At 42.3% G+C, this 24,412-nt stretch overlaps 1 protein-coding gene across 1 annotated transcript in view; it reads right to left on the reverse strand.

Annotated features, from left to right (window-relative positions):
* LOC124034590 (ras GTPase-activating protein 1-like) overlaps positions 1 to 24,412 on the reverse strand; it is a 40,509-nt gene that overhangs the window by 7,144 nt on the left and 8,953 nt on the right. The window contains exons 2-22 of the mRNA XM_046347989.1: positions 16,198 to 16,350; positions 14,270 to 14,405; positions 12,445 to 12,515; positions 10,993 to 11,110; positions 10,681 to 10,712; positions 8,828 to 8,880; positions 8,394 to 8,544; positions 8,058 to 8,136; positions 7,808 to 7,931; positions 4,675 to 4,831; positions 4,289 to 4,376; positions 4,117 to 4,197; positions 3,601 to 3,758; positions 3,328 to 3,404; positions 3,009 to 3,181; positions 2,177 to 2,336; positions 1,830 to 1,972; positions 1,073 to 1,188; positions 753 to 857; positions 292 to 375; positions 3 to 70 (exon numbers count right to left, since the gene is read on the reverse strand). Of these exons, the coding sequence (XP_046203945.1) occupies positions 3 to 70; positions 292 to 375; positions 753 to 857; positions 1,073 to 1,188; positions 1,830 to 1,972; positions 2,177 to 2,336; positions 3,009 to 3,181; positions 3,328 to 3,404; positions 3,601 to 3,758; positions 4,117 to 4,197; positions 4,289 to 4,376; positions 4,675 to 4,831; positions 7,808 to 7,931; positions 8,058 to 8,136; positions 8,394 to 8,544; positions 8,828 to 8,880; positions 10,681 to 10,712; positions 10,993 to 11,110; positions 12,445 to 12,515; positions 14,270 to 14,405; positions 16,198 to 16,350 (2,327 nt within the window). The remainder of the gene's footprint in view (positions 1 to 2; positions 71 to 291; positions 376 to 752; positions 858 to 1,072; positions 1,189 to 1,829; positions 1,973 to 2,176; positions 2,337 to 3,008; positions 3,182 to 3,327; positions 3,405 to 3,600; positions 3,759 to 4,116; positions 4,198 to 4,288; positions 4,377 to 4,674; positions 4,832 to 7,807; positions 7,932 to 8,057; positions 8,137 to 8,393; positions 8,545 to 8,827; positions 8,881 to 10,680; positions 10,713 to 10,992; positions 11,111 to 12,444; positions 12,516 to 14,269; positions 14,406 to 16,197; positions 16,351 to 24,412) is intronic.

Consider the following 24,412-nt stretch of genomic DNA (forward strand, 5'->3'; position numbering starts at 1 on the left):
ACCAGTGATGATGTTGAACATTCTTGGGTTGAGGATGGCAGGACAGATCAGTCTCAGGAACACAAAGCCACTGGAATAGCCAAACAAGAAATCAGTACTTCAAATCAAAATTGTATTCATCACATGTAGAACTTTGTTAAAATGTTCCCAATAGAGCTCCCCCTTGACCAAGGGCTTCACCATTCCAATTCTATGCGATGCCTATACATGAGGATTTCAGATCGCAAAGTAGAGTTATGGTGTCTATACATTTACATTTAAGTCATTTAGCAGACGCTCTTAGTTAGTTACCTGACCACCCGGGTTCTCATAGTGGTGTTGGGCCATTTCTGCTGCACTGACTTCTGTAGACACCCATAGATATATCGTAGAGTTCTGAAAGGGTCAATGAGAGAGAAAATGTGAATACTGGAATGTGACTTAAATATACTTTATATAAACCTCAAACTACCCTTTGGAGCTACTTTCATGTTTTCAGTTAATTTGTTGGTTTGTCCGATGACATAATAAATTGATTGTACAACAGAAGAACGTCATAATATAAGGTTCAAACTATGGAAATGGTTTCTTACTGGCAGTGTATATTTTACTGGCGGTGGGTGGTGGTACTCTAACCCAATGTTACTTTTCCCTAACCTCAAACTATACCCAACCTTATTCTGACCCTCATTCCAAAACCTAACGTAAGTGATTTCGACCCCTATGCCTAAACTTAAGTTTGTGTTCTGCTGGTCGAATATACACTTCCTTACTTATTAGGGTTGGGCCGATGAACGATGTCATCGGGTGTCGACAATGATTGACAGCCATCATCGATGGGGACATCATCGTCGATGACAGATGAAAGCCTATTTACACTTGACAAAGCAGAACAGTACAGACACAGTGAAATGTTTTAATTCTAGTCAAATGATCAACTGGGATTGATTCGTCTTTTTGATAGTCCAAATAAATGAGTCACGATCGACGATATGACTAAAGTTCGTATATCACCCAACCCTAATATCACATGTGGATGGTTCCCGTGTTAGTTTGTTGGTATATGCACCGTGGACGTGGTGTGTGTGCTTACGGGGGTAGGATCTCAGCCGCCATGAAGATCTTCTCCACCAGCTCAGACAGGATTAGGAGGAGGTGGGCCAGATTCAGATGCACATCCTCGTTCTTCTCCAGTTTGGAGGGGTTCAGCTAGAGGGAGGGAGAAAGAGATGTTTCATCATAGACATACACTGAGTGTACAAAACATTATGAACACCTGCTCTTTCTATGACAGACTGACCAGGTGAAAGCTATGATCCCTTACTGACGTCACTTGTTAAATCCACTTCAAAATCAGTGTAAATGAAGGGAAGGAAAGGTTTGAGGCTGTTCTGATGCAGAAGGCCTCTTCTTTCACTAGAGTAGGATTTGATGTTGAAAGCAACTGTACAAGATCAATGTTAAATGTCACAGTGTGTAATGCCCTCTGTCCCAGAAGAGAGATTCAGAGTCCTGCGGGATCACAACAGAAACTGGGGAATGCCAAGCAGGAACCAAACTTGAATCTGTGTCATGAGTTACTGTTTTGTCTTCTGGGTAGCCAAAGTACTAATATGATGTTACAAATGCAGAGTGCTCCATTCCACTCAGGAGATAACATGAATAAATAGCTGGGTTGGAGCCCACACGCTTCTCAGCTGAAAGAGTTGTGACTAACGTAACTTTACAGATGTTGCCCAAACTATTTGACAAGCCAAAACAGATACAGTAGTGGAGCTTGGGCTAAACAAAAACAAGGCTACCTCTAAGTATGAAAAGCCTTTCTGCATAAATAGAAAGTGTGTGTTTACCTCGCAGGACTGCTTGCTCTCCATGATCTTGAGGATTGTATCTTTGAGGGCGTGGTGGACGAAGGGTGTGGCCGTGGCCTTCATGTACTGCTCCATCAGCGTGCTTGCCAGAGTGGTCGCTCGGAACAGGGTTGTTGCCTCGTCTGGGAAACGTCAGAGAGAGCGGACTTCTCGTCAGCCAACGGTGTGAGTGTCTGTCATAACTTTCATGTTGAAATCATACTAACACAATCTGCCTCCAAGCATCTACAAATGGAGATACTTCAGGATGATAAAGACCCAGCCAAAGGGAAATGCTATGTCACTAAAATAGAATGATGTCGCTAGAACAATATTCATCTCAATACCCTCCATGTTGATCTCTCGGTCATTGAGTGTCCTGAGTAAGGGGGCCTCTGTCTTCTCGTGTCTGAAGATGCGCAGCAGGATGCTGGCCAGCAGGGTGCGGTCCTGCCCACACACATGGGCCAGAGCATAGATCACATGGAACTCCTTCAGCAGGATCAGCTAAGGGACACGGACAGACAGACCGAAGGACAAACTAGGGTCAGTCGCACGATGTAAAAACAAGTGGGCAATCATTTTCCACTTATCTTTCCCAGGACACGTACTCTGCACATCACAATACACTATGTAACCAACTGCTGATCCTTGTTTTGGATGTCACACTGAGTATGTGTATTAAATCAAATTGTATTGGTCACATACACATATTTAGCAGATGTTATTTCAGGTGTAGTGAAATGCTGGTGTTTCTAACTCCAACAGTGCAGTAGTATCTAAAAATTCAAAAAACACAAGCCTAAGAAAGAAAATTGAATTAAGAAATATATAAATATTAGCTTGAGCAATAGAGTGGCATTGACTAACAAAGTAGAATAGAATACAGTACATATGAGATGAGTAAAGCAGTATGTAAACATTATTATAGGGACTAGTGTTCCATTATCAAAGTGGCCAGTGATTCCAAGTCTATGTAGATAAGGCAGCAGGGTTGTGTAACCAGGTAACTGCAAATCCTTGTTTTGGATGTCTCACTGAGTGTGTGCTGGAAACGAGCCTTATGTTTCACCTGCGATAACATCTGCAAAACTGTGTACACAACCAATAAACTTTGATTTGACTTAATCCTACATTGATGAAATCATGAATCATCTTCATTAGTAGGGTATGTCTGACCTCTTTGAACTCACTGTACTCCTCCTCAGGCATGATTTTCTCCATGGAGTAGCGGGCTCGGACCCTCAGAGAGCCCGGCTCGATGCCCTTCAGAGGCACGTGGGAGCTCAGAGGGAACCACTCGTCTATCATCTGGCCCTTCTGTAGGCGGCTCAGCTGGCAACGCATGAACACTGAGGCAGAGGGAGAGAGAGATGAAGATTGAGTGGAACACAGGGGCACTAACACACTGCCGCAAGTCATTTCTCATATCGATACGGAATGGGATTATAAAAGGAGAGGGTTTGAGATGGCTAGTCCAAGTAGAACGGTGACTCACAGATGTCACTTTCTTTGCTCTTCTTTGTCTTATTGCTCAGGCTGATTTCAAACCTGTTGATTTCACTCGACAAGTCACTGAGGGGAATACAAAAAATGTCGGTCAATGTAAGGAACCCAAACATGATAGCTAATCATTGTATCAATGCAATATTATGGACATATTACTAAGTGCAGTGAGAAGTTATGGTATAAGTTAAAGTATATGGAAGCCAAATACAAATGTCCATTTCACACTAAATTGCCATTGAATGGAGTTGTAATTGGGACTGACTCAAAGATGAACTCTTCTGTGAAGACGGGGTTCTGACCCTCTCGGGGGTGGGTCTTGGCCACCTGCACATTGTTCAGGTAGATGTTGCAGTAGGGGTTGGTGAAGTGCTTCACAGGCAGCTTGTGGGCCTCCTCCACATACAGGACTAGGCTGCTCACCTGATGGGACACACACAGTCAGGGTTTCTGATGCCTCAGCTGGCTGGAGAAAGGTGCATGGAACACCACAGTAGCGGGTTTGAATCTCGCATTGGGTCACATACAAGCCACTTTGGATAATGGCATAATATCAAATGAACATATTGGTAAACAATCTAAAAAAAAAAAAAGATGATTGATGCATAGGGTTTGTTCTTTGGGAAGTTGAGGCCCAACTTGCATTTCAAGATTCAATACCTGTATTGCCAAATCAAACAAATGTGTTATGAAATTGATATACTATGCATACATGTGGCAAATGCATTTTCTGAAATGCACAATGCAAACAGCATTTGACTGGAATTGCCAGTGTTTGTACCTGTCGGAGCCTCTTGTTGGGAGTGGGCTGGGTGGGTTTCCTAAGGTTACTGCAGAACGTGTGCAGACATTTCATCCAGTCCTACAGAGAGGAAAGAACACTGTAATACTAAAGAAAGGTGTGATTGGGACAGAACATCCAGACAGACAAACAAAGAGGGATCGGTACAAACCTGTGCCTGTTCAGGAGTCTCGCCAGCGAAGTAGAATATGTACTGTTCCTCACTAAAGTGCTGGACCACAACTTGGAAACAGTTTGGTCTGCAAACAGGAAAGCCAGGCATTACTGAACAAGTACGTGCCCAATCGAATGTATCCAATTGATCAAATTCAGACTGCGGAGAACTAAGTACAAAACTCAGCACAACAACAACAAAACACATTTGACATTTTGCTCTTATCCAGAGTGAATTACAATTAATGCATTCATCTTAAGAGAGCTAGCTGGGACAACCACATATCAGTTGTAGTAAGTACATTTTCCCTCTGTAAAGTAGCTATTGTTATTTTGCAGTGATACGTTCCTGTCAATGTCCACTCAGATCAACGTGCGTCTCACCTGCCAAACAGACTGTCGTGCACACCGTACACGGAACACACACTCAGGTCAATCAGACCTTTGGGTTTGGTGGCTCTCTTCTCACTCTCAAAGTAGATGAGCTGGGCGTCGTTCCCCTCCAGGATGAAGTAGAGGTTCTTCCACCGCTTACCTTTGCCTGGAGATGGTGAGAGGGTTAGGGAGGATAGGAGAAGACGTCAAGGCAATTTCCAAATTCTCTCTCATCTGCCTGCACTTCCTCAAGTTTATGGAGGAGTTTACACCATATTTAACACACTAGTCCTTTCCTTTTAAATATGGGGGGGGTGGTATACCAGTGACCACTTCAGGGAGGAGTAAGAGTAATGGAAACAGGCTACGGTCTAGATTACATTTGCAGACATTTGAGGTTCCATTCTCTGTAGAAAAATCAAGAGTAAAAACATATTGGTACCTTTGTTACCAACTCAGTGGCCTTGCGGTTAGTGTCTGCCCTGAGATTGAAAGGTTGTAAGCAGAGTCATACCAAAAAAACGGGACCTGATGATTCTCTACTTGGCACTCAGCATAGTACCCGAAAGGTTGCAAGTTCAAATCCCCGAGCTGACAAGGTACAAAATCTGTCGTTCTGCCCCTGAACAGGCAGTTAACCCACTGTTCCTAGGCAGTCATTGAAAATAAGAATTTGTTCTTAACCGACTTGCCTAGTAAAATTAAAATTGGGGGTAAAGCTAGACTAAAGGATAGACTAGAGTCTTGTCCATGGGGTATACTTGTACATCAAGATGCCTCACGTTTTAGAAACAGGCTCCTGTCCTATGACCCGTTCCGGTTTGCAAGCAAAGGCTATTACAAGGCTAATTACAGTTGAAGATTCAGAAGTTTACATACAACTTAGACAAGCACATTTAAACTCAGTTTCACAATTTGACATTTAATCCTAGTAAAAATGCCCCGTCTTAGGATCACCACTTCATTTTAAGAATGTGAAATGTCAGAATAATAGTAGAGATTTATTTCAGCTTTTATTTCTTTCATCACATTCTCAGTGGGTCAGAAGTTTACATGCACTCAATTAGTATTTGGTAGCATTGCCTTTACATTGTTTAACTTGGGTCAAACACTTCAGGTAGCCTTCCACAAGCTTCCCACAATAAGTTGGGTGAATTTTGGCCCAGTCCTCCTGACGTAACTGTCAGGTTCGTATGCTTCCTTGCTCACACGCTTTTTCAGTTCTGCCCACAAATTTTCTATAGGATTGAGGTCAGGGCTTTGCAATGGCTACTTCGATACCTTGCCTTTGTTGTCCTTAAGCCATTTTGCCACAACTCTAGAAGTATGCTTGGGGTCATTGTCCATTTGGAAGACCCATTTGCAACCAAGCTTTAACTTCCTGACTGATGTCTTGAGATGTTGCTTCAATAATATCCACATAATTTTTCTTCCTCATGACGCCATCTATTTTGTGAAGTGCACCGGTCCCTCCAGCATTAAAACACCCCCACAACATGATGCTGCCACCCCTGTGCTTTACGGTTGGGATGGTGTTCTTTGGCTTGCAAGTCACCCCCCTTTTTCCTCCAAACATAACAATGGTCATTATGGCCAAACAGTTCTATTTTTGTTTCATCCGACCAGAGGACATTTCTCCAAAAAGTACGATCTTTGTCCCCATGTGCAGTTGCAAACCGTAGTCCGGCTTTTATGGCAGTTTTGGAGCAGTGGCTTCTTCCTTGCTGAGCGGCCTTTCAGGTTATGTCGATACAGGACTCGTTTTACTGTGGATATAGATATATTTGTATCTGTTTCCTCCAGCATCTTCACAAGGTCCTTTGCTGTTGTTCTGGGATTGATTTGCACTTTCCATACCAAAGTACATTTATCTCTGGGAGACAAAACGCCTCTCCTTCCTGAGCGGTATGACGGCTGCGTGGTCCCATGGTGTTTAAACAATAGTACGCAGTCATCTTCAGGTGTTTGGAAATTGCCCCCAAGGATGAACCAGACTTGGGGGTCTACAATTGTTTTTCCTGAGGTCTTGGCTGATTTCTTTAGATATTCCCATGATGTCAAGCAAATAGGCACTGAGTTTGAAGGTAGGCCTTGAAATACATCCACAGGTATATTGACGTCAATTAGCCTATCAGAAGCTTCTAAAGCCATGACATAATTTTCTGGAATTTTCCAAGCTGTTTAAAGGCACAGCATCTTGATTGCTTGCATCAATGCCTGGTACGGCAATTGCTCGGCCTCCATCCGCAAGGCACGACAGAGGGTAGTGCGTACGGCCCAGTACATCACTGGGGCTAAGCTGCCTGCCATCCAGGACCTCTACACCAGGCAGTGTCAGAGGTAGGCCCTAAAAATGGTCAAAGACCCCAGCCATAAATTGTTCTCTCTACTACCGCATGGCAAGCAGTACCAGGGTGCCAAGTCTAGGACAAAAAGGCTTCTCAACAGTTTTTACCCCGAAGCCATAAGACTCCTGAACAGGTAATCAAATGGCTACCTGGACTATTTGCAATGTGTGCCCCCCAAACCCCTCTTTACGCTGGTGCTACTCTGTTTATCATCTATGCATAGTCACTTTAACTATACATTCATGTACATACTACCTCAATTTGGCAGACCAACCAGTGCTCCCGCACATTGGCTAACCGGGCTATCTGCATTGTGTCCCGCCACCCCCTCTTTTACACTACTGCTACTCTCTGTTCATCACATATGCATAGTCACTTTAACCATTTCTACATGTACATATTCAAATCAGCCATACAAACCGGTGTCTGTATGTACTTTGCTACTGTATATAGCCTCTCTTTTTACTGTTGTTTTATTTCTTTACTTACCCATTGTTCACCTAATACCTTCTTTGCACTATTGGTTAGAGCCTGTAAGTAAGCATTTCAATGTTGTATTCGGTATTCGTGACAAATAAACTTTGATTTGACTTAGTGCATGTGAACTTCTGACCCACTGGAATTGTGATGCAGTGAATTATAAGTATAATAATCTGTAAATTACTTGTGTCATGCACAAAGTAGATGTCCTAACCGACTTGCAAAACTATAGTTTGTTAAGAAATTTGTGGAGTGGTTGAAAAACGAGTTAGTGACTACAAGCTAAGAATGTAAACTTCCGACTTCAACTGTACCTTTGTTGAATAGGAGGTAGCCTTTCTTGACAATGTTTTTGTAGAACGCATCTTTCGTTTTCCGTCTGATAGTGTTATAGATCTCCTTGCCGTCCACCAACTCTGAGAGCACTTGTTCCTGGTGCTGAAATACAAACATGAATGTCAATAAAACAACACAATTAAATTAAATACATGTAAATCTATAGCCTTCTCAAAGTGATATGATTAGGGGTCGCACAACTATGGAGGTCACTGAACTCAGCCTTACCTGCACCGAAACAGCATCTTTCAGGTTGTAGCCCTCTACAATCTGCTCCTTCTTATAATGGTCCACAACGTCATCAACACTGTCAAAGAGAGAGAGATAGAAAGAGAAGAGACTGAGCACAGCAGTTATTTCTACTGACCAGCAGTGACCATCATAACACTTCAGACTTAATAGTATTTAGTACTTTCTGTATAAGCTACATTTCTATGTGGGACTGTAAACTTGGATATCACAACCTCTTTATACAATTATAGTTATTTTCTATTCTATTGAATGCCTGCCTCATGGTTGATGGTTACTGCACTGGGAGACAGTATGAGCCCCCGTCACACATACCTGTTGTAGTACCTCCCCCCCATCATGTACTGATTGTTGGGGGTGGGGCATATCTTAAACCTTTGGATGTTCTCATTAGTGCGAAAAAACAGTGAGTAATCCCCGGGTGTGTTGTCTGACGGCCGGACCAGGAAGCTGCACACTTGACCAACTAAATGAAAGAGAGCGAGAGAAACTCACTGATATTGTTGGCATTAACGTGTTTAGTATTGATGTTTTACTACCAATACATTATCGGAACATATATTTCGGCAACAGAACATTTTGTTGATAACAAGCGCACATAGAAATGGGAATGTAACCCCCACTGTGCAGAGAGAGTATACCCATCATCAGAAGGTTATAGTGAGGATCATGTAATATGTAAAGTGTAGTGGTACCTGTCATCAGAAGGTTATAGGGAGGATCATGTAATATGTAAAGTGTAGTGGTACCTGTCATCAGAAGGTTATAGGCCTCCTGTTTGCTGATCTTGCCGTGATACCAGCTAAAGACAGGATGGACCATTGGAGAGTGTAGAGGGAAAGAAAACCGACAGATCAATATGTGCTGGGTTAAAAAGGGGCAGTGAGGGGTTTCAGAAGGGTCGGATCAGTCTAGGATGATGAATCACAACTTGATAGATCCTGTTGGACTTGGTCAATTGTGACATCAGATAGCAAACTTAGTCTGAATTAATTAACTGAAAAAATACATACAATTGATGCTTGATTTGTGAAATGTATTTTTCACATTCTACAGTCAGTCTTCGGGAGGCTGGCAAACAAAATAAACACACCTAGATATACAGCCGGATTGTGTTTGTATCAGAGTCACAAACTACATCAGACTTCACTGAGCCGCATGGATGCAAACATGGACTATCTCAATGTCACTAACGACGTATGCTGTATACACTAGAGGTCGACCGATTATGATTTTTCAACGCTGATACCGATTATTGGAGGACCAAAAAAGCCGATACCGAATTAAAATCGGCCGATTTTTTTATATTTTATTTGCAATAATGACAATTACAACAATACTGAATGAACACTTATTTTAACTTCATATAGTACATCAATAAAATCAATTTAGCCTCAAATAAATAATGAAACGTGTTCAATTTGGTTTAAATAATGCAAAAACAAAGTGTTGGAGAAGAAAGTAAAAGTGCAATATGTGCCATGTAAGAAAGCTAACGTTTAAGTTCCTTGCTCAGAGCATGAGAACATATGAAAGCTGGTGGTTCCTTTTAAAATGAGTCTTCAATATTCCCAAGTAAGAAGTTTTAGGTCGTAATTATTATAGGACTATTTCCCTCTATACCATTTGTACCATGCGCTAACTAGCTAGCCATTTCACTTCGGTTACACCAGCCTTATCTCGGGAGTTGATAGGCTTGAAGTCATAAACAGTGCAATGCTTGACACACAACAAAGAGCTGCTGGCAAAACACAAAGAAAGTGCTGTTTGAATGAATGTTTACATGCCTGCTTCTGCCTACCACCGCTCAGTTAGATACTTAGATGCTTCTATGCCCAGTCAGATTATATGCAACGCAGGACACGCAAGATAATATCTATTACCATCATCAACCATGTGCAGTTAACTAGTGATTATGATTGATTGATTTTATAAGATAAGTTTAATGCTAGCTAGCAACTTACCCTGGCTTACTGCATTAGCGTAACAGGCAGTCTTCTTGTGGAGTGCAACGAGAGAGAGGCAGGTCGTTATAGCGTTGGACTAGTTAACTGTAAGGTTGCCAGATTGGATCCCCCGAGCTAACAGGGTGAAAATCTGTCATTCTGCCCCTGAACGAGGCAGTTAACCCACCATTCCCAGGCAGTCATTGAAAATAAGAATGTGTTCTTAACTGACTTAGCTAGTTAAATAAATAAAACATAAAAAATAATAAAAAAAAACGGCCAAATCGGTGCCCAAAAATACAGATTTCCAATTGTTATGAAAACTTGAAATCGGCCCCAACTTAAAATCGGCAATTCCGATTAAAATCGGTCGACCTCTCGTATACACCACACTCCCCTTCACAACAGGAAAACATGTGTTGGATAGAAGATATTGTAACCATGGGTTGCGTGCAGAGGCAGCCAGAAGGTGGGGATATAATGAACTTCCAATGATATTTTTAGATAGCCTATGAGCCATTTTAACAAATGAAGCTCTCCTATTGAGTTGATGTTCTCTGTGTGTGCGCATGTGTGTGCGCGTGTGTGTGTGTGTGTGTGTGGGGGGGGGGGGGGTTGGATAGTATGGCCACCTAGGAGAATAAAAATAAACTTACACTTTGCCCTCATGTGGGTCCTCCTCCCTTCCCTGAAAACAAGAACAATGTCAGTTCAACCAATCAGTGGAGCAGTTATGACAAATTTAAAAGACAGAAAATAATTTATAAAATGGCTACCATAGCCACCTGGGTTAATTTTAAAAAATTTAACGTTTAAAAAAAAAAAAAGGTTGAAGGCGTTTTCAAACGGCAAACCACAACAGTTTCCCAAATGGTACCATATTTACTTTAGTAGTGCACAACATAGTGTACCGTTTGGGGCACAATGAATGGTGTCTGGTTAGGGCTGAACTTAAGCTTTTAACTCACCACCTCCTCCACTAGATCCTCTACAATGAGGCCCTGCTCCTCTGTCCTCACGTTGGTCACCCACATCCAGCCGTCATCCAGTTCATTGTGAACGATAAACATGTCCCCTTTCAGGAAGCTGACGGACAGGAGGGGAGGAACAGGTCAATGTTTTGCTACACATGTACTTACACTTGTCTCCTTTTCCACAAAAAATAACACTGTTTTCCTCAATAATGATTGTCTATTTAGTTAATTAAGAGATCTAAAGGCTGTGGGGGTTCCTTGAGGCTTTACAGCTAATCGCCGACTGAACTAGTATGTGGACACCCCTTTAAATGAGTGTATTCGGCCATTTCAGTCACACCTGTCAGGTGTATAGAAATGGAGCACACATCCATGCAATCTCCATAGACAAACATTGGCTGTAGAATGACTGAAGAACTCAGACATTCAACGTGGCACAGTCATTAGATCCCACCTTTCCAACAAGTCAGTTTGTCAAATTTCTGCCCTGCTAGAGCTTCCTTGGTCAACTGTAGGTGCTGTTATTGTGAAATGGAAACATCTAGGAGCAACAACGGCTCAGCCGCAAAGTGGTAGGCCACGCAAGCTCACAGAGCGAGTGCTGAAGCATCTGCAAGCAACGTCAGCACAAGAACTGTTCGTCAAGAGCTTCATGAAATGGGTTCCCATGGCCGAGCATGAATCACGCTCCACCATCTGGTAGACAGACAAATCTGAGTTTGGCGAATGCCAGGAGAACTACCTGCCCAAATGCATGGTGGCAACTATAAAGTTTGGTGGCTATTTCTCATGGGTCGGGCTAAGTCTCTTTGTTCTAGTGAAGGGAAATCTTAAAGCAACAGCATACAATGACATTCTAGACATTTCTGTGCTTCCAACTTTGTGGCAACAGTTTAGGGCAGGCTCTTTCCTGCTTTAGCATGACTATGCCCCCCGTGCACAAAGTAAGGTCCACACAGAAGTGGTTTGTCAAGATCGGTGGAAAAACTTGACTGGCCTACACAGAGCCCTGACCTCAACCCCATCGAACACCTTAGGGATGAATTGGAATGCTGACTGCGAGCCAGGTCTAATCGCACAATATCAGTGCCTGACCTCACTAATGCGCATGGCTAAATGGAAGCAAGTCCCTGCAGCAGTGTTTGGGTGTAGTAGCACCAATTCACCACAAGGTGTCTCCTTTAAGCTACACACCACTGTAAAGAAAGATAGCTGACTGGATAGAACCATGCAAAGACTGAGCTAGCAGTATCTCTGTGTTAAGGCTTGGATTCAGAAAGACGTTTCTCATGATCTGACAAAGAATAGCCAGACTCACCTGTTAGTGTGCTGGGTCTTGCTAAATGACAGGGAGAGGTCTGTTTTTGTATTATTTGGATGATGTGCTTGTCAGTCCTCTCCAACAAGGCACTCACATTCCATAAAATGTGTCTTTGTAGGTTTTACCTGATCTCATCGGTCTCTGGCACTTTGGTGTATGGAAGAATGGCTCTCACTCGCCTCCTGTCCTCTACAGGCTACACACAAGCACAGACAGACACAAGCACACTATTAAAAAACTGCACTATTAACCAATGCTTCCAATAAAATCTTCAAACCCTCCCCTCTCATTAGTATTTTCCTGGCTTCTCGCTCTCTCGAGATGGTTATGAAATATGGCCTGGGGTGTAGGGGAAGTTGGGACAGATATCTCCCAGATACAGTGTCTTCAGAAAGTATTCATACCACTTGCCTTGTTCCACATTTTGTTGTGTTACAGCCTGAAAACATTTTTTATTAAAATAAGATTTTTTCCTCTCTCACTATGACTGTGGATTTCTGCCCACTTGTCAAAACATGCACAATGTCTAATCTGGCCATATTTTAAAATGTTGTATTTTCCTTTTGCATTTAGCCATTTCTTTCTAGAAGCATTATACTGAACTACTATATTATTCTACAGCTCCTTTGTTAGCAGTAAGCTACTGTTTATAGTTCATGCCCAGTTTGGTAGGAAAATGTTTGTATGGAAAGATTTGTATAAAATTGGTTCCACACATAAATGTGGTTATTTTCCTGTCTCTAGCCTACTAGAGTGAAATGTTATTTGCATTTATTTTTTTAGTATTACTTTAGTGCTTTGTTGCAAACAGGATGCATATTTTGGAATACTTTTTATTCTGTACAGGCTTCCTTTTCACTGTCAATTAGGTTAGTATTGTGGAGTAACTACAATATGGTTGATCCATCCTCAGTTCTATCACAGCCATTAAACTCGGTTTTAAAGTCACCATTGGCCTCATGGTAAAATCCCTGAGCGGTATCATAACTGAGTTAGGAAGGACACTTGTATCTTTGTAGTGACTGGGTGTATGGATAGCCCATCCAAAGTGTAAATAATAACTTCACCATGCTCAAAGGGATGTTCAATGTCTGCTTTTTAAATGTTTACCAGATCTTTACCTTTTAACTAGGCTAGTGAGTTAAGAACAAATTCTTATTTACAATGATGCCCTACCAAAAGGTCTCCTGCGTGGACAGGGGCTGGGATTATTAAAAAATAAGACAAAAACACATCACGACAAGAGAGACAACACTACATAAAGAGAGACCTAAGACAACAACCCAGCATGGTAGCAACACCACATGGTAGCAACACAAAACATGGTACACACATTATTGGTTACAGACAACAGCACAAAGGGCAAGAAATGATAGAAAACAATACACCACGTGAAGTAGCCACAACTGTTAGGTTACCAATTGGTGCCCTTTTTTGCAAGGCATTGAAAAACCTCCCTGGTCTTTATATATAATAATAATAATAATATAATAATAATAATATATAATAATTATATTATAATTAGGGTTGGATCTGTGTTTGAAATTCCTTGCTCGACTGGGGGGCCTTACAGATAATCGCGTGGGTGGGGTATAGAGATGAGGTAGTCAAAAATAAAATGTTAAGAGTGAGTCAACTTATTTAAGTTATGCAAATGTTTACTCCTAAACTTATTTAGGCTTGCCATAACAAAGAGGTTGAATACTGATTGACCCAAGACATTTACGTAAACATTTCTAAAAACATAATTCTACTTTGACATTATTGGGTGTGGTGTAGGCCAGTGACCCCCCCCAAAAATCTAAATTTAATACATTTTAAATCCAGCCTATAACTACTAAATGTTAAGTCAAGGGGTGTTAACACTTTGAAGGCACTGTACACTGGGTATGTAGGGGGGGGAAAAAAGTCTTACCTCAGTTTCTACTCTTGAGTGTAATGGAATCTTACCTCTGGGGGAGCCACGGGTGATAGCAGCTTTTCACCTTTCAGCAGGCAAGACACATAGCTGTAATAACCAATCAGGTCCGACAGGGACGAGAACCGGCGCCCGCCAATGTAATAGTCTCCACACATGGCGATTATCCTGTAAACATGCACAGATACACAGAGCACAATATCAAATTGATTCACTAAGCAAAATGTGCTGTGTGCAGAAAATATTAAGTATGAAAATAAAGGCCTAAATTCAATTGTCAGTTTGAACAATTAAAATCAGCAGAAATAAGTGTGCTACACTTTCCACAAATTCTACTCAAACCATCAAAAAGTACAAGAGCAGAACAGCACAGTGCTAAAATGAGTTCCAGTTGCCCTGGGATCTGTGAAACAAAAAGGAGAACAGATGCATTAAACTATCATGACTCAACTGATTATAGTCGGGTGTGAAATTACTCAAGTAATGATGACAATGGCATGATTAAAGTCTTGGCGAGCCAGCTAACAGTGGGGAGCCTAGAATAATCCTTCAGTCGCATCCCATCTGTTGAGCAAATCTCTGTCTGACTAATGTACAGTAGATTAGACACCATTCAAGGACATCTTCCCATGGTTAGGCTATTGTTTAACCTTGCCTTCCTAATACCATTCCACAAGGGTTTCCAGCATCAACGCTATCAATGTCTCTAAAGAAATGCTGTGAATGAGATGCCATCATTTCCCCATTCAGTCGTCTATTGAAATGCTTGGTGTTGATCTGGTCCAGGGGCGGGTGATGTCATGAATGCAGGCCGGGCCTTATCGACAGATATATCGAACTGGAATGAACACAGTTGAATGTACAGTGCACACACCCTGAAGGTATTAATAAATATGCAATTTAGCAAACGCTTTTATCCAAAGCGACTTGCATACATTTTACGTATGGGTCGTCCCGGAAATTTAACCCACTACCCTGGCGTTACAAGTGCTATGCTCTACCAAATGAGCTACAAAAGGACCCCACAGTATTGTGGACACAGAGCCAAGATAGGGCAGACAGAACTGCTATTTGTGGATGGCTGCATGCATGTTCTGACTAACATCACTCTCACAGCCATCCAAAGCACTGGAGACACCCAGAAAACTTCACACCAGGAGTGCTGTGAAAAGGTCGTTACTTCTCCACATTTCAGTAGATCCGAGTGGGTAGTGTTGTCAGGGGCTAATGTCTGATGGAGACACAATACTAAGATAAGAGGGTGGTGTTTTTTTAAAACACCTTTATTTAACTAGGCAAGTCCGTTAAGAACAAATTCTTATTTACAATGACGGCCTAACAGGGAACAGCGGGTTAACTGCCTTGTTCAGGGGCAGAACAGATTTTTACCTTGTCAGCTTGGGAATTAAATCCAGCACCCTTTCGGGTTACAGGCCAAACGCTCTAACCACTAGGCTACCTGAATCCCAAAAGGTAATGAGGGGATGGAGGTAATGTCCTGCCTGCTGGTAATTGGAAGCATGGTTGCCGGGCCGTCCACCCATGCACCCCTCTGTCAAAGACAAGTCTCACCTTCACCCACACACTTGCCCCAAAGGAGCCTGCAATGGGATCCTGAATGTTATGTCTAACATCTGCATTGGCTCACTTTCTGTTCTGTGATGCAGGCTGTTAGAGACATGGTGGCTAAGGCTATAAACTTAGACTCAGTGGTTTGTGCAGTATTCATAGTGTCTGTATCTGTAACCCACAGGGATAGGTCAAGGGATAGTGGTTCATTTCTTGTTTGGGTCTCGAGCTGAAAAAGTTAAAGAACCATGGGACTACAAAAAAAGGTTTGTAGCCCACGATATACAGGTCATGGAGACTTCTGTGTCTGTGCGATTGACCTGCGTCATGACTAATGCATTGTGAATTAATTAACTCTTGTGTGTGTGTGCGTGCGCATGCTTTGACTTACCTGAAATGGTTGACCACGCTGGTCAAGCTGAGGAAGGACAGGACAAAGGAGCCGGGACGGCGGTCACTCTCCCTGATGAGGTAGCTGCCAGAAGTCTTGGCCTGCCGCAACCGCTCCTCAGCAATGGTCCGGTCCAGCTTCCCATGGTACCACCTAAAACAAAGGGAGGGAGGGAGGGACGGGCATCGTCAACCTTGGATACCTAGGCCTACATGTACACCATTTTGCCCTCTATTCAGCTTGCAATATTACACTTTTTTTCTCTCTCTGGGAGACATTGTCAACACTAAGGCTGTGTTCTATGAAGCATACCACCTGAGAGAACTCGAGCGGGGAGGGACATACACACGGTAACACACAAAGTCTTTATGTAGGCTTGTTGCACAGCGTGACATTAGCCAGAATGTGATTCAAACACTTTTTTATTCAAAAACAAAAGTGGAACACTTTTCTGTGATGCAAAAATAATCTTCCTAATAGCTGTGCAAGTTCAAATTTGGTTCACTTTGTAAAACAATATCACTGAATTTATGATTAACTGTGCTGCAGTGTCATTCATAAATTGACTTACCACATTCATCCACTCCATTGTTCACCCCATCCATCATTAGCTTAGGCTATTCCATTCAGTCACATGAACGCTTTCAGTTCCCAACATCTCAAACCATTCTCAGTTTGTTACAGTCATCCGCTCCCACACATACTCAATGGAGTCACATATTCAATGAACATTTTACTCATTGGTCCATCATTAGTAATCCTTCAGTGGTTAACACTCATTCATCAAAGTCTCCTAAAAATAAAATAAGGTCTGAATCAAGAGTTTTATAAATTAGACCATTTCTTTACTAATCCTCATTCATAAAACCCTAACAACCACACAGGGATTCTTTGTGACTGATTCAAGGCAAACAAATAGGCCTAGCCTGCTGCTCAAAATAACCCTGTACTCGGCTGGGTCTGTTATGTTATAGTCTTGACTTGGGACTAGGCTTTGTTTTGGGGTTCTTGGTCTCGCAGAGATCGTAGTATACGGCCTTACTCTTGGACTTGATAGAATGCTCGTCTAGTCTACATAAAACTAGATAAGACTAAAATGCCAGCAAACTATGCTAGCCAAAACAAGGAGGGATCACCACTATTCATGTTATGCGTTTAAAAGACACCACTGAGTTGAGTGTCTAGGACTCTAGGGTCAATTCTCAAGTCAACAGCGAGTGTGAGAATAACATTACATTGACAACTTCTGAAATATTAAGCTAGTAAGAAACTGCACCAAGATTTTACCCTCTAGTCTACCTATATAGAGCAGGCAATAAAACAGGCGTGAGGAGATTGGAACGGAGCGTAAATGACAAAAGCTTTTTAAGCTTCAGCCGCACCATTAAAAGCAGGCTGCTTTTTTAGTCAAACAGAAGCTTTTCTACCACTGGTTAAAGTTTCACAGGTCACAGACTTAACGTTCCCGCCAGATGGGTGAAACATTTACACATTGGCCCAGATTTTGGGCTAACACCACAGAACAGGGGGGAGATGAATGGGTTGTCACAGTTATTTTCAAACAAGACTAAGTGCTCCCATCTGGTTTAGAGGAGCAGGGGTATGCGATTAAAAAAAAAAAAAAAATTATGATAGCGATGAAGTCTGGTGTGGGGGTAGGTGTGCTGTGGATGGGGGAAAAGGCCAGTGGCGCTCCTGGGAGGGGGTTAAGAGACTGGCAGGCTAAAGGTTTTGTTTGATGGAGAGACTGAGGAAGACAGATGTGAGAAGTGAGAGTATGATTGAGAGACTGCTAAATAGTTGACATATCTGGATTGACCCTTTTTGCACTAACTCCTTTGACTCATCACATACTCTGCTGCTACTGTTTATTATCGATCCTGTTGCCTAGTCACTTTACCTCTACCTATATGTACATATCTACCTCAATTAACTCGTACTGGTACCCCGTCATGTATATAGGGGCATGGATACATCAGTCAGCATGGAGACTGACTATAGTACAATGCCTACAAAAAGTGGGGTGGAAGATGCATGTTGGCCTGAACCAACAGTATTGCTGTTGAATTGGATGTTCAGGTCTTCACTTAGCATCGTTCCAACATCTGCCTAAACTAAAAAGGTGTATATATTGAAAAGATGGGTTTATCAAGTGTCTAAGCAGGCCTAAGCCTACTGTAAATTTCAAACTCTGAAAGAACTGCTGAAATTGATTCATGATTATTCTCATTTCAAATGCATCTTTCCTAGTATATAGAGAACCATATTATTCACCCAACATTTGCATAGAGCAAATATCCTCCCCGTCTCGATCTGAAACAACGACAACACAATAACAGCAGAGGAAAGAGTCTGATCCAGGGGTGAGTCATTTGGTGTTTGCCTATGCACACGGTCTGCTTTGTAGCTCGGGGTCAAAGAATATCAGCACAACCGGGGTTGTGATTCCACTAAAGACGCAGCAGCTCCAGGCTTTTTTCCTCTCCATCTCCACTGTTGGTCACAGTTGTTCCTTTCATTATTTATTTATCCAGCAACTATTAACCCCTCAGCCTGTAAAGGGAACAACACACGGCTTGCCAACACATGCATTACCTGCACCATGAGATATGTGCACAGAGCATCCTCTCATCATCATATTTTACAGGCCAGAAGACAGCGGGGGTTCCATTCGGAGGAAGCAGAGCACGAGAGCTGTGCATGGATTGACTTCCTTATTAAACCTTCCAGTGAGGATAGGGTCAAAGGATTGCTCTATAAAAAAGGTCCACAGTAATCTCAGTGCTGCTGTGCAGATTCACAGGGAGTGGAGTGTTAATGCTAAGGCAGGTGGGTTCCTACAGTGAAACTCCCCATGACTGTGTGTCTTTCTTCCTGAGCGGAGCTGTACTGGCCAGCTGTGGCTTGGACAGACGTCCAGGTTTGCGAAACTACATTGTAGCTGCACTGGAGAGAATTGAATTGCCTTAGATCAGAACTGTCTGTATAGCTGTTATAGTCACGATGGTGGCTGTGTGAGTAGAAAGAGATGGCTGATTAGCCTAGGGGCCATGGTGTGAATGTTTTTTTGGGCTAATTTTCTTGCATACATTCTAAAAGTGCAACTATTGCAAATATTAGATTATTATTGAATAATTTCAGTGTTCCTTTTTATAGTGTTAGACCGATGCTTGTCATTTTTCATTGCAACACCAGGCATAAGTGTTCCACTCCCACCACGTCTGAAACCGCTTGTGTGCGTAAGTTTAGTCATTGAGAGATGAGCGCGTAGAAACACTTTCCATTTGCCATACTTAAAATTAAAAATGTCTATAAATATTCCACCGACCTATGTGCAGTAACCAGCTAGAAGTTACTCAAGCTACTGAATAGTTCTTTTCAAAGCAACAAAAGCATGGAAACTAAGCAATGTTTTATCAAAATTAAGTTGTTACACCCTATGACAATGCAGTCCTCACTAATGTATAAGCTTATTTTTTATATAGGTGTAAGTTAGAGCGTTATGGGGGAGGCCGGGGTTAGCCAGGGTGTTGTGATGAATGGGGTATGAACATAAACCATGACAGCAGCGATAGGACACGCTGGTTTTATCAGCCTGAGGAATGCCTCGTTGTGTCAGTGCATGAATCAAGAGCAGCACAATGAAGCTCTGCTCTGGCTGTTCCTACTGGCAGCTACTAGTTTAACCCTTAAGCACTACTCTTAAAAAAAAAGCCTAAAAGGCTGCTCTGTATCCTACATACTGTGCACTAAAAGAACAAACTAAACTTGTCAACAATAAAACTGACTGGTCATGCAAACACGACTGTCCTTCACCTAATAGGCTAGGTAAAAAGCAAAACAAACCTCCACCCACCCACACAGTGGAAGCAGGCACTCTCCTCGCAGAGTCTAGGCACCTCTTTCTCACAGGAAGCACAGGTACAGGGAGTTACATCACATGACAGCAGGCAACAGAGGCTCCTTCACTTCAACAACATGATAGAAGAGGGCCTCCATTTCCAGCATGTGACATATGCAGCTGGCACGAAGTGAAAAAGCAAGACTAATTTAATGAAAAGTCAGAAATTCTCACCGCTCATGAGAAAGAGAGTTGGGTAGATTTAGTGTTGAGGACTAGATGGTAGGCTCCTATCTGAAACCCACAGAGAGCTTCACACAGCATAGTGCGGGCAGACAGTTAGTGGCTGCTGTAATGACGTGTCTTGACAGTTTCGGAAGGAAACATAGCAAGCAAATTATTTAAAATCCTCCGTTTGAGTCAGTGTGTATCGCATAGCCAGTACGCTACAGTGTATCCTGAGAGGATTAACCAATACAAAATGTTTTTTCCCCCTCAACTAGCTGAGTGAATAATAACAGTTTTCACCTATGAAACCAATGTGCAAGAGTATTCAGGGCAATATGAACAAGCTGAAACCCTGCAATTCTCTCAAAAGTATTTCTGAAATCTATATAGAGCAAACAGACTATTGCATTAGATTTGCTGACGTTCACCATAGCAATTTTCAGACCATTCAGAGTGTTCCATTTGGACTGACAACCTGTGGAAGGGTTTCTGCCACAGGAGGCTACAGGCTGAGAACTGTAATTTTTCATTAAAAAACTACCTCCCTCCGGAGCTACTGAGATGGTGTCTAGTCACATGCAGCTTTAGTGAGGCACATCAAGGTTCACCTCCGACTAAATGTTTTAGGTGTAGACCGACCTAGCTTATATTTTCACATCAAATATGGCCATGTAAAAACACTAGCATTTAGGCTACCCGATTTCATTAGACGACTCACTGAAAACATTATTTGGCAGGACCAATGTGAGATTTCTCTACAGATATTACACAATGATATTATTTGTAGTTCAAAATAGCCACTTTGAAGGAAGAGGTTTCAAAATTATTTTTTGGGGAAAGTATTTCACAGCTTTAACCCTCAAATTGTGCCAAGGGAAACAAGCCAATAGCCTATCTATATACCATGTACTGTCTTTTCCCTTTCACCAGGCTCCTCAAATCAAATTGATGAATCAGAAATGCATCTGTGTTTGAGCATTCAGGACATGACCTCTGGTTAGCCCTGGACAGATGGAGTGGAGGGCAGGAAGAAGAGAGGGACAGGGACGAGACCTCTCGATTTCCAAGGGCTACATCTCTAGGGCTGAGAGGGCAGACTCAGCTTGTTAATGTTCGATTGAGGAATTACCATTTCTCTCTGGCTCTAGTTCTCGTGTGCATTCCCTCTCCTGTTTTTCCCCCTTCCTCCTCTCACAATGGATGCCACCATGCTAAAATATCTCAGAAGATGTCAAGTCACTCCTTATCAGCGTCAACAAGTAATGAAACTGCACCACTTTAGATCAGCGATGCGCCTCAGCTGAGCTGCCAGCGGTCATGAGGGGAAATGAGCCAATCACGCTTTCCCCCCACGAATGGGATTGTCCTCCTTAACTGCTACACACAAGGTCTAGCAAACATATAGCCTAGAGCTGAGCAAAATGCCTGCGATAAGTGATTAATATGGTCAGTGTCAATAATATTTGGTTTATCATCCAATCTCTAACATTGCCTATTTCAATTTATATTAAACTTCAACTGTTTTCTTTAGTGGTCATCAATTTGAGTTAGGAGTTTGCTTTATTCCAATGTAAAAGTTTTGCATGTGCAATTTTCTAAAAAACAAAAATGTGATATTTGGAACCATATTCAAATGAGATGGGGATAATGTAGCTTGTCATAATATGAATGAAGACTAGAAAAACTCAAAGGAGGATCAGGTTGTAAGTACAGGAGGAGAACCGAGGGAACATATGCTACATCATTATATAGATCACAATTTGTCTACATCAATGGAGCAAATTAATGGGGACTCCAACAATCGATCAATGAAATATAGAATCATAGCATTAACTCACCCAAACAAAAAGCAAAGCCTTACAAATTATATTTAGGGGAATAAGGTATGGGTAATTCCAAGAACCCTACTCTGTCTGGTAGAGATGAATAACAAAGAGATTGTGCATAATCATGCACCTCAGTCTCCTGTCCTACCAGCCTGTTAGGAAAGTAAGGAGGGCTGGATGGCTAGGTGCCACACTTACGCGGAGTTCGCTCTCTGCTGCATCTCCTGGTCTGTCCCGCTCTCTCACAAGGAGTTCCCGCTCCACTGATGCTGATTGTTCTGCTGCCGAGGAAAACATTGAGTTGGAGTGACTAGGGTCTGAGTGCTCTGGTGCGGAAAGCAATGCAAACACAACTCTAAATCCATCTGTGCCATGCTATGAACCTGCCGCCCAGGTAATGTAATCTCCGTACTCTAGGGTCAGTAAGCAGCAAGCAAAGGAGGAAGACTGCTACTGGAATGGACCTCACATAATATGCTGGAAGTGATTTAAAAAAAATATTCTGATCAGTTGTCCAGTTTCCTTAATCGTCTAAACACTGAGGGAAGAGGTTTGTCTTACAGGATGAAGAGGCTGAGTCAGTCTGCTGTTTCAAGCCAAGCAGAAAGGATGAATCTCTCTCCATTTCCCTCGCTCTCTGGAGCCTAAAATAAAGCCACGCATCATGAGCACGCAGCCTATAGGTTTAATGAGAAGTGGGGCAGTGGGGGTAAGGAGTGGTATCACACGAGTGAGGTTGCATGGCAACAACACACATAATCCCATGACCTCTGGGTGCTTATGTGAACGGCTTACATACAACCACACCTGAAGCTAGCGGTGTGCATGGTTCAAAACACACTCACCCTGAAATTCTGTATTGGTTACAAAACCCGGGATTATTAAGGTAAACGTACAAAACACCACAGCTTCAAAACACTGCATGGATTTATGCACTAACCAGACCCTTCAACTTGTCTAACCAATTTTTTTTGTTTTTACTTTCCAGTGGGGAAAAAGGGAGCAGCTGTGAAAATGCTCTATTTTTCTTCACTCGTGGAATGTCACAGCTTGCTACCCTCAGTCAGAGCGAGAGTGTGACAGCACACGGACTTGTTTGACGCACACTAGGGATGGGCATTTGAAATTAGTGATATTTTTGGGATATATTCAGATAATTGAAATACATGTGTTTTAAAGAAGAAGAAAAACTGGGGGGGGTGGGTAAACTTCAATGGAGAATTGCTCCTGTAACTCGAGAGCCGATCTGCTGAAACAAGCAAAGTGCAGCACAGGGGTGGGGGGGGGTGGGGCGAGAGAGGAGTAGGGGCCGGTGTGTGGCATGGAAGTAGAGTGCCCGTCTTGACTGCATCAAATCATTGACTTTCCTAGTTAAATAAAGGTTAAACAAAAATAAAATCGTAAAGCTACAGTAGCCAGCTAAGTTAACCAGCTAGCTAGCTAAAGTAGCAAGGCTATTTTGCTGCACTCCCCAGCCAATGTCGACAATGTCTACAACAACTCCAGCCTACTCCTCATTTAGCCAACTTAACTACAATTTAAAATTCCATTTTGTATTTATTAGAAATCTCCCACTTCACTTGCACAGGGATCTTCTGACTATATCGCTGTTTTGATTGGCCGACAACACAGCTACACGTATGAAACGTATGTAGGTAACCAGCATGCGTTTCATGATTTATTTTTATGCACACTAGGCTTGGACAATATCCAGATTTTCATATTGTCATACCGTCCTCAGTAATACCGTAATCGCACACACGGGGCGCTAAAAAGGCCCCCAAAAAAGCCCCTCGGGCCTCAATTACCAGAATGCTAACAAAATTGGCACAAACTAATAGCAACATCAGATTCGGTTAGTTAAATGCTAACTAGCGAAAACAGAACTAGAAAAACGCAACATGTAAAGCATTGGTCCCATGTTTCATAAGATGAAATAAAGTATTTTAGAAATGTTCCATATGCACAAAAAGTTTCTCTCAAATTTGGTGCACAAAGTATTTACATCCCTGTTAGGTGAGCATTTATCCTTTGCCAAGAATTCATCCACCTGACAGGTGTGGCATATCAAGGAGCTGAATAAACAGCATGATCATTATACAAGTTGACCTTGTACTGGGGACTATAGAAGGCCACTAAAGTGTTCAGTTGTGTTACACAACAATGCCACAGATGTCTCAAGTTGAGGGATCGTGCAATTAGCATGCGGCCTGCAGGAATGTCCATCAGAGCTGTTGCCAGGGGATTTAATGTTCATTTCTCTACCATAAACAATGGTGAAGGCGGCTTCTTGACCTGCGGGATCGTCTGAGGCCAGTCA

This window comes from Oncorhynchus gorbuscha, linkage group LG04 (assembly GCF_021184085.1).
Source record: "Oncorhynchus gorbuscha isolate QuinsamMale2020 ecotype Even-year linkage group LG04, OgorEven_v1.0, whole genome shotgun sequence".
Classification (NCBI taxonomy): domain Eukaryota; kingdom Metazoa; phylum Chordata; class Actinopteri; order Salmoniformes; family Salmonidae; genus Oncorhynchus; species Oncorhynchus gorbuscha.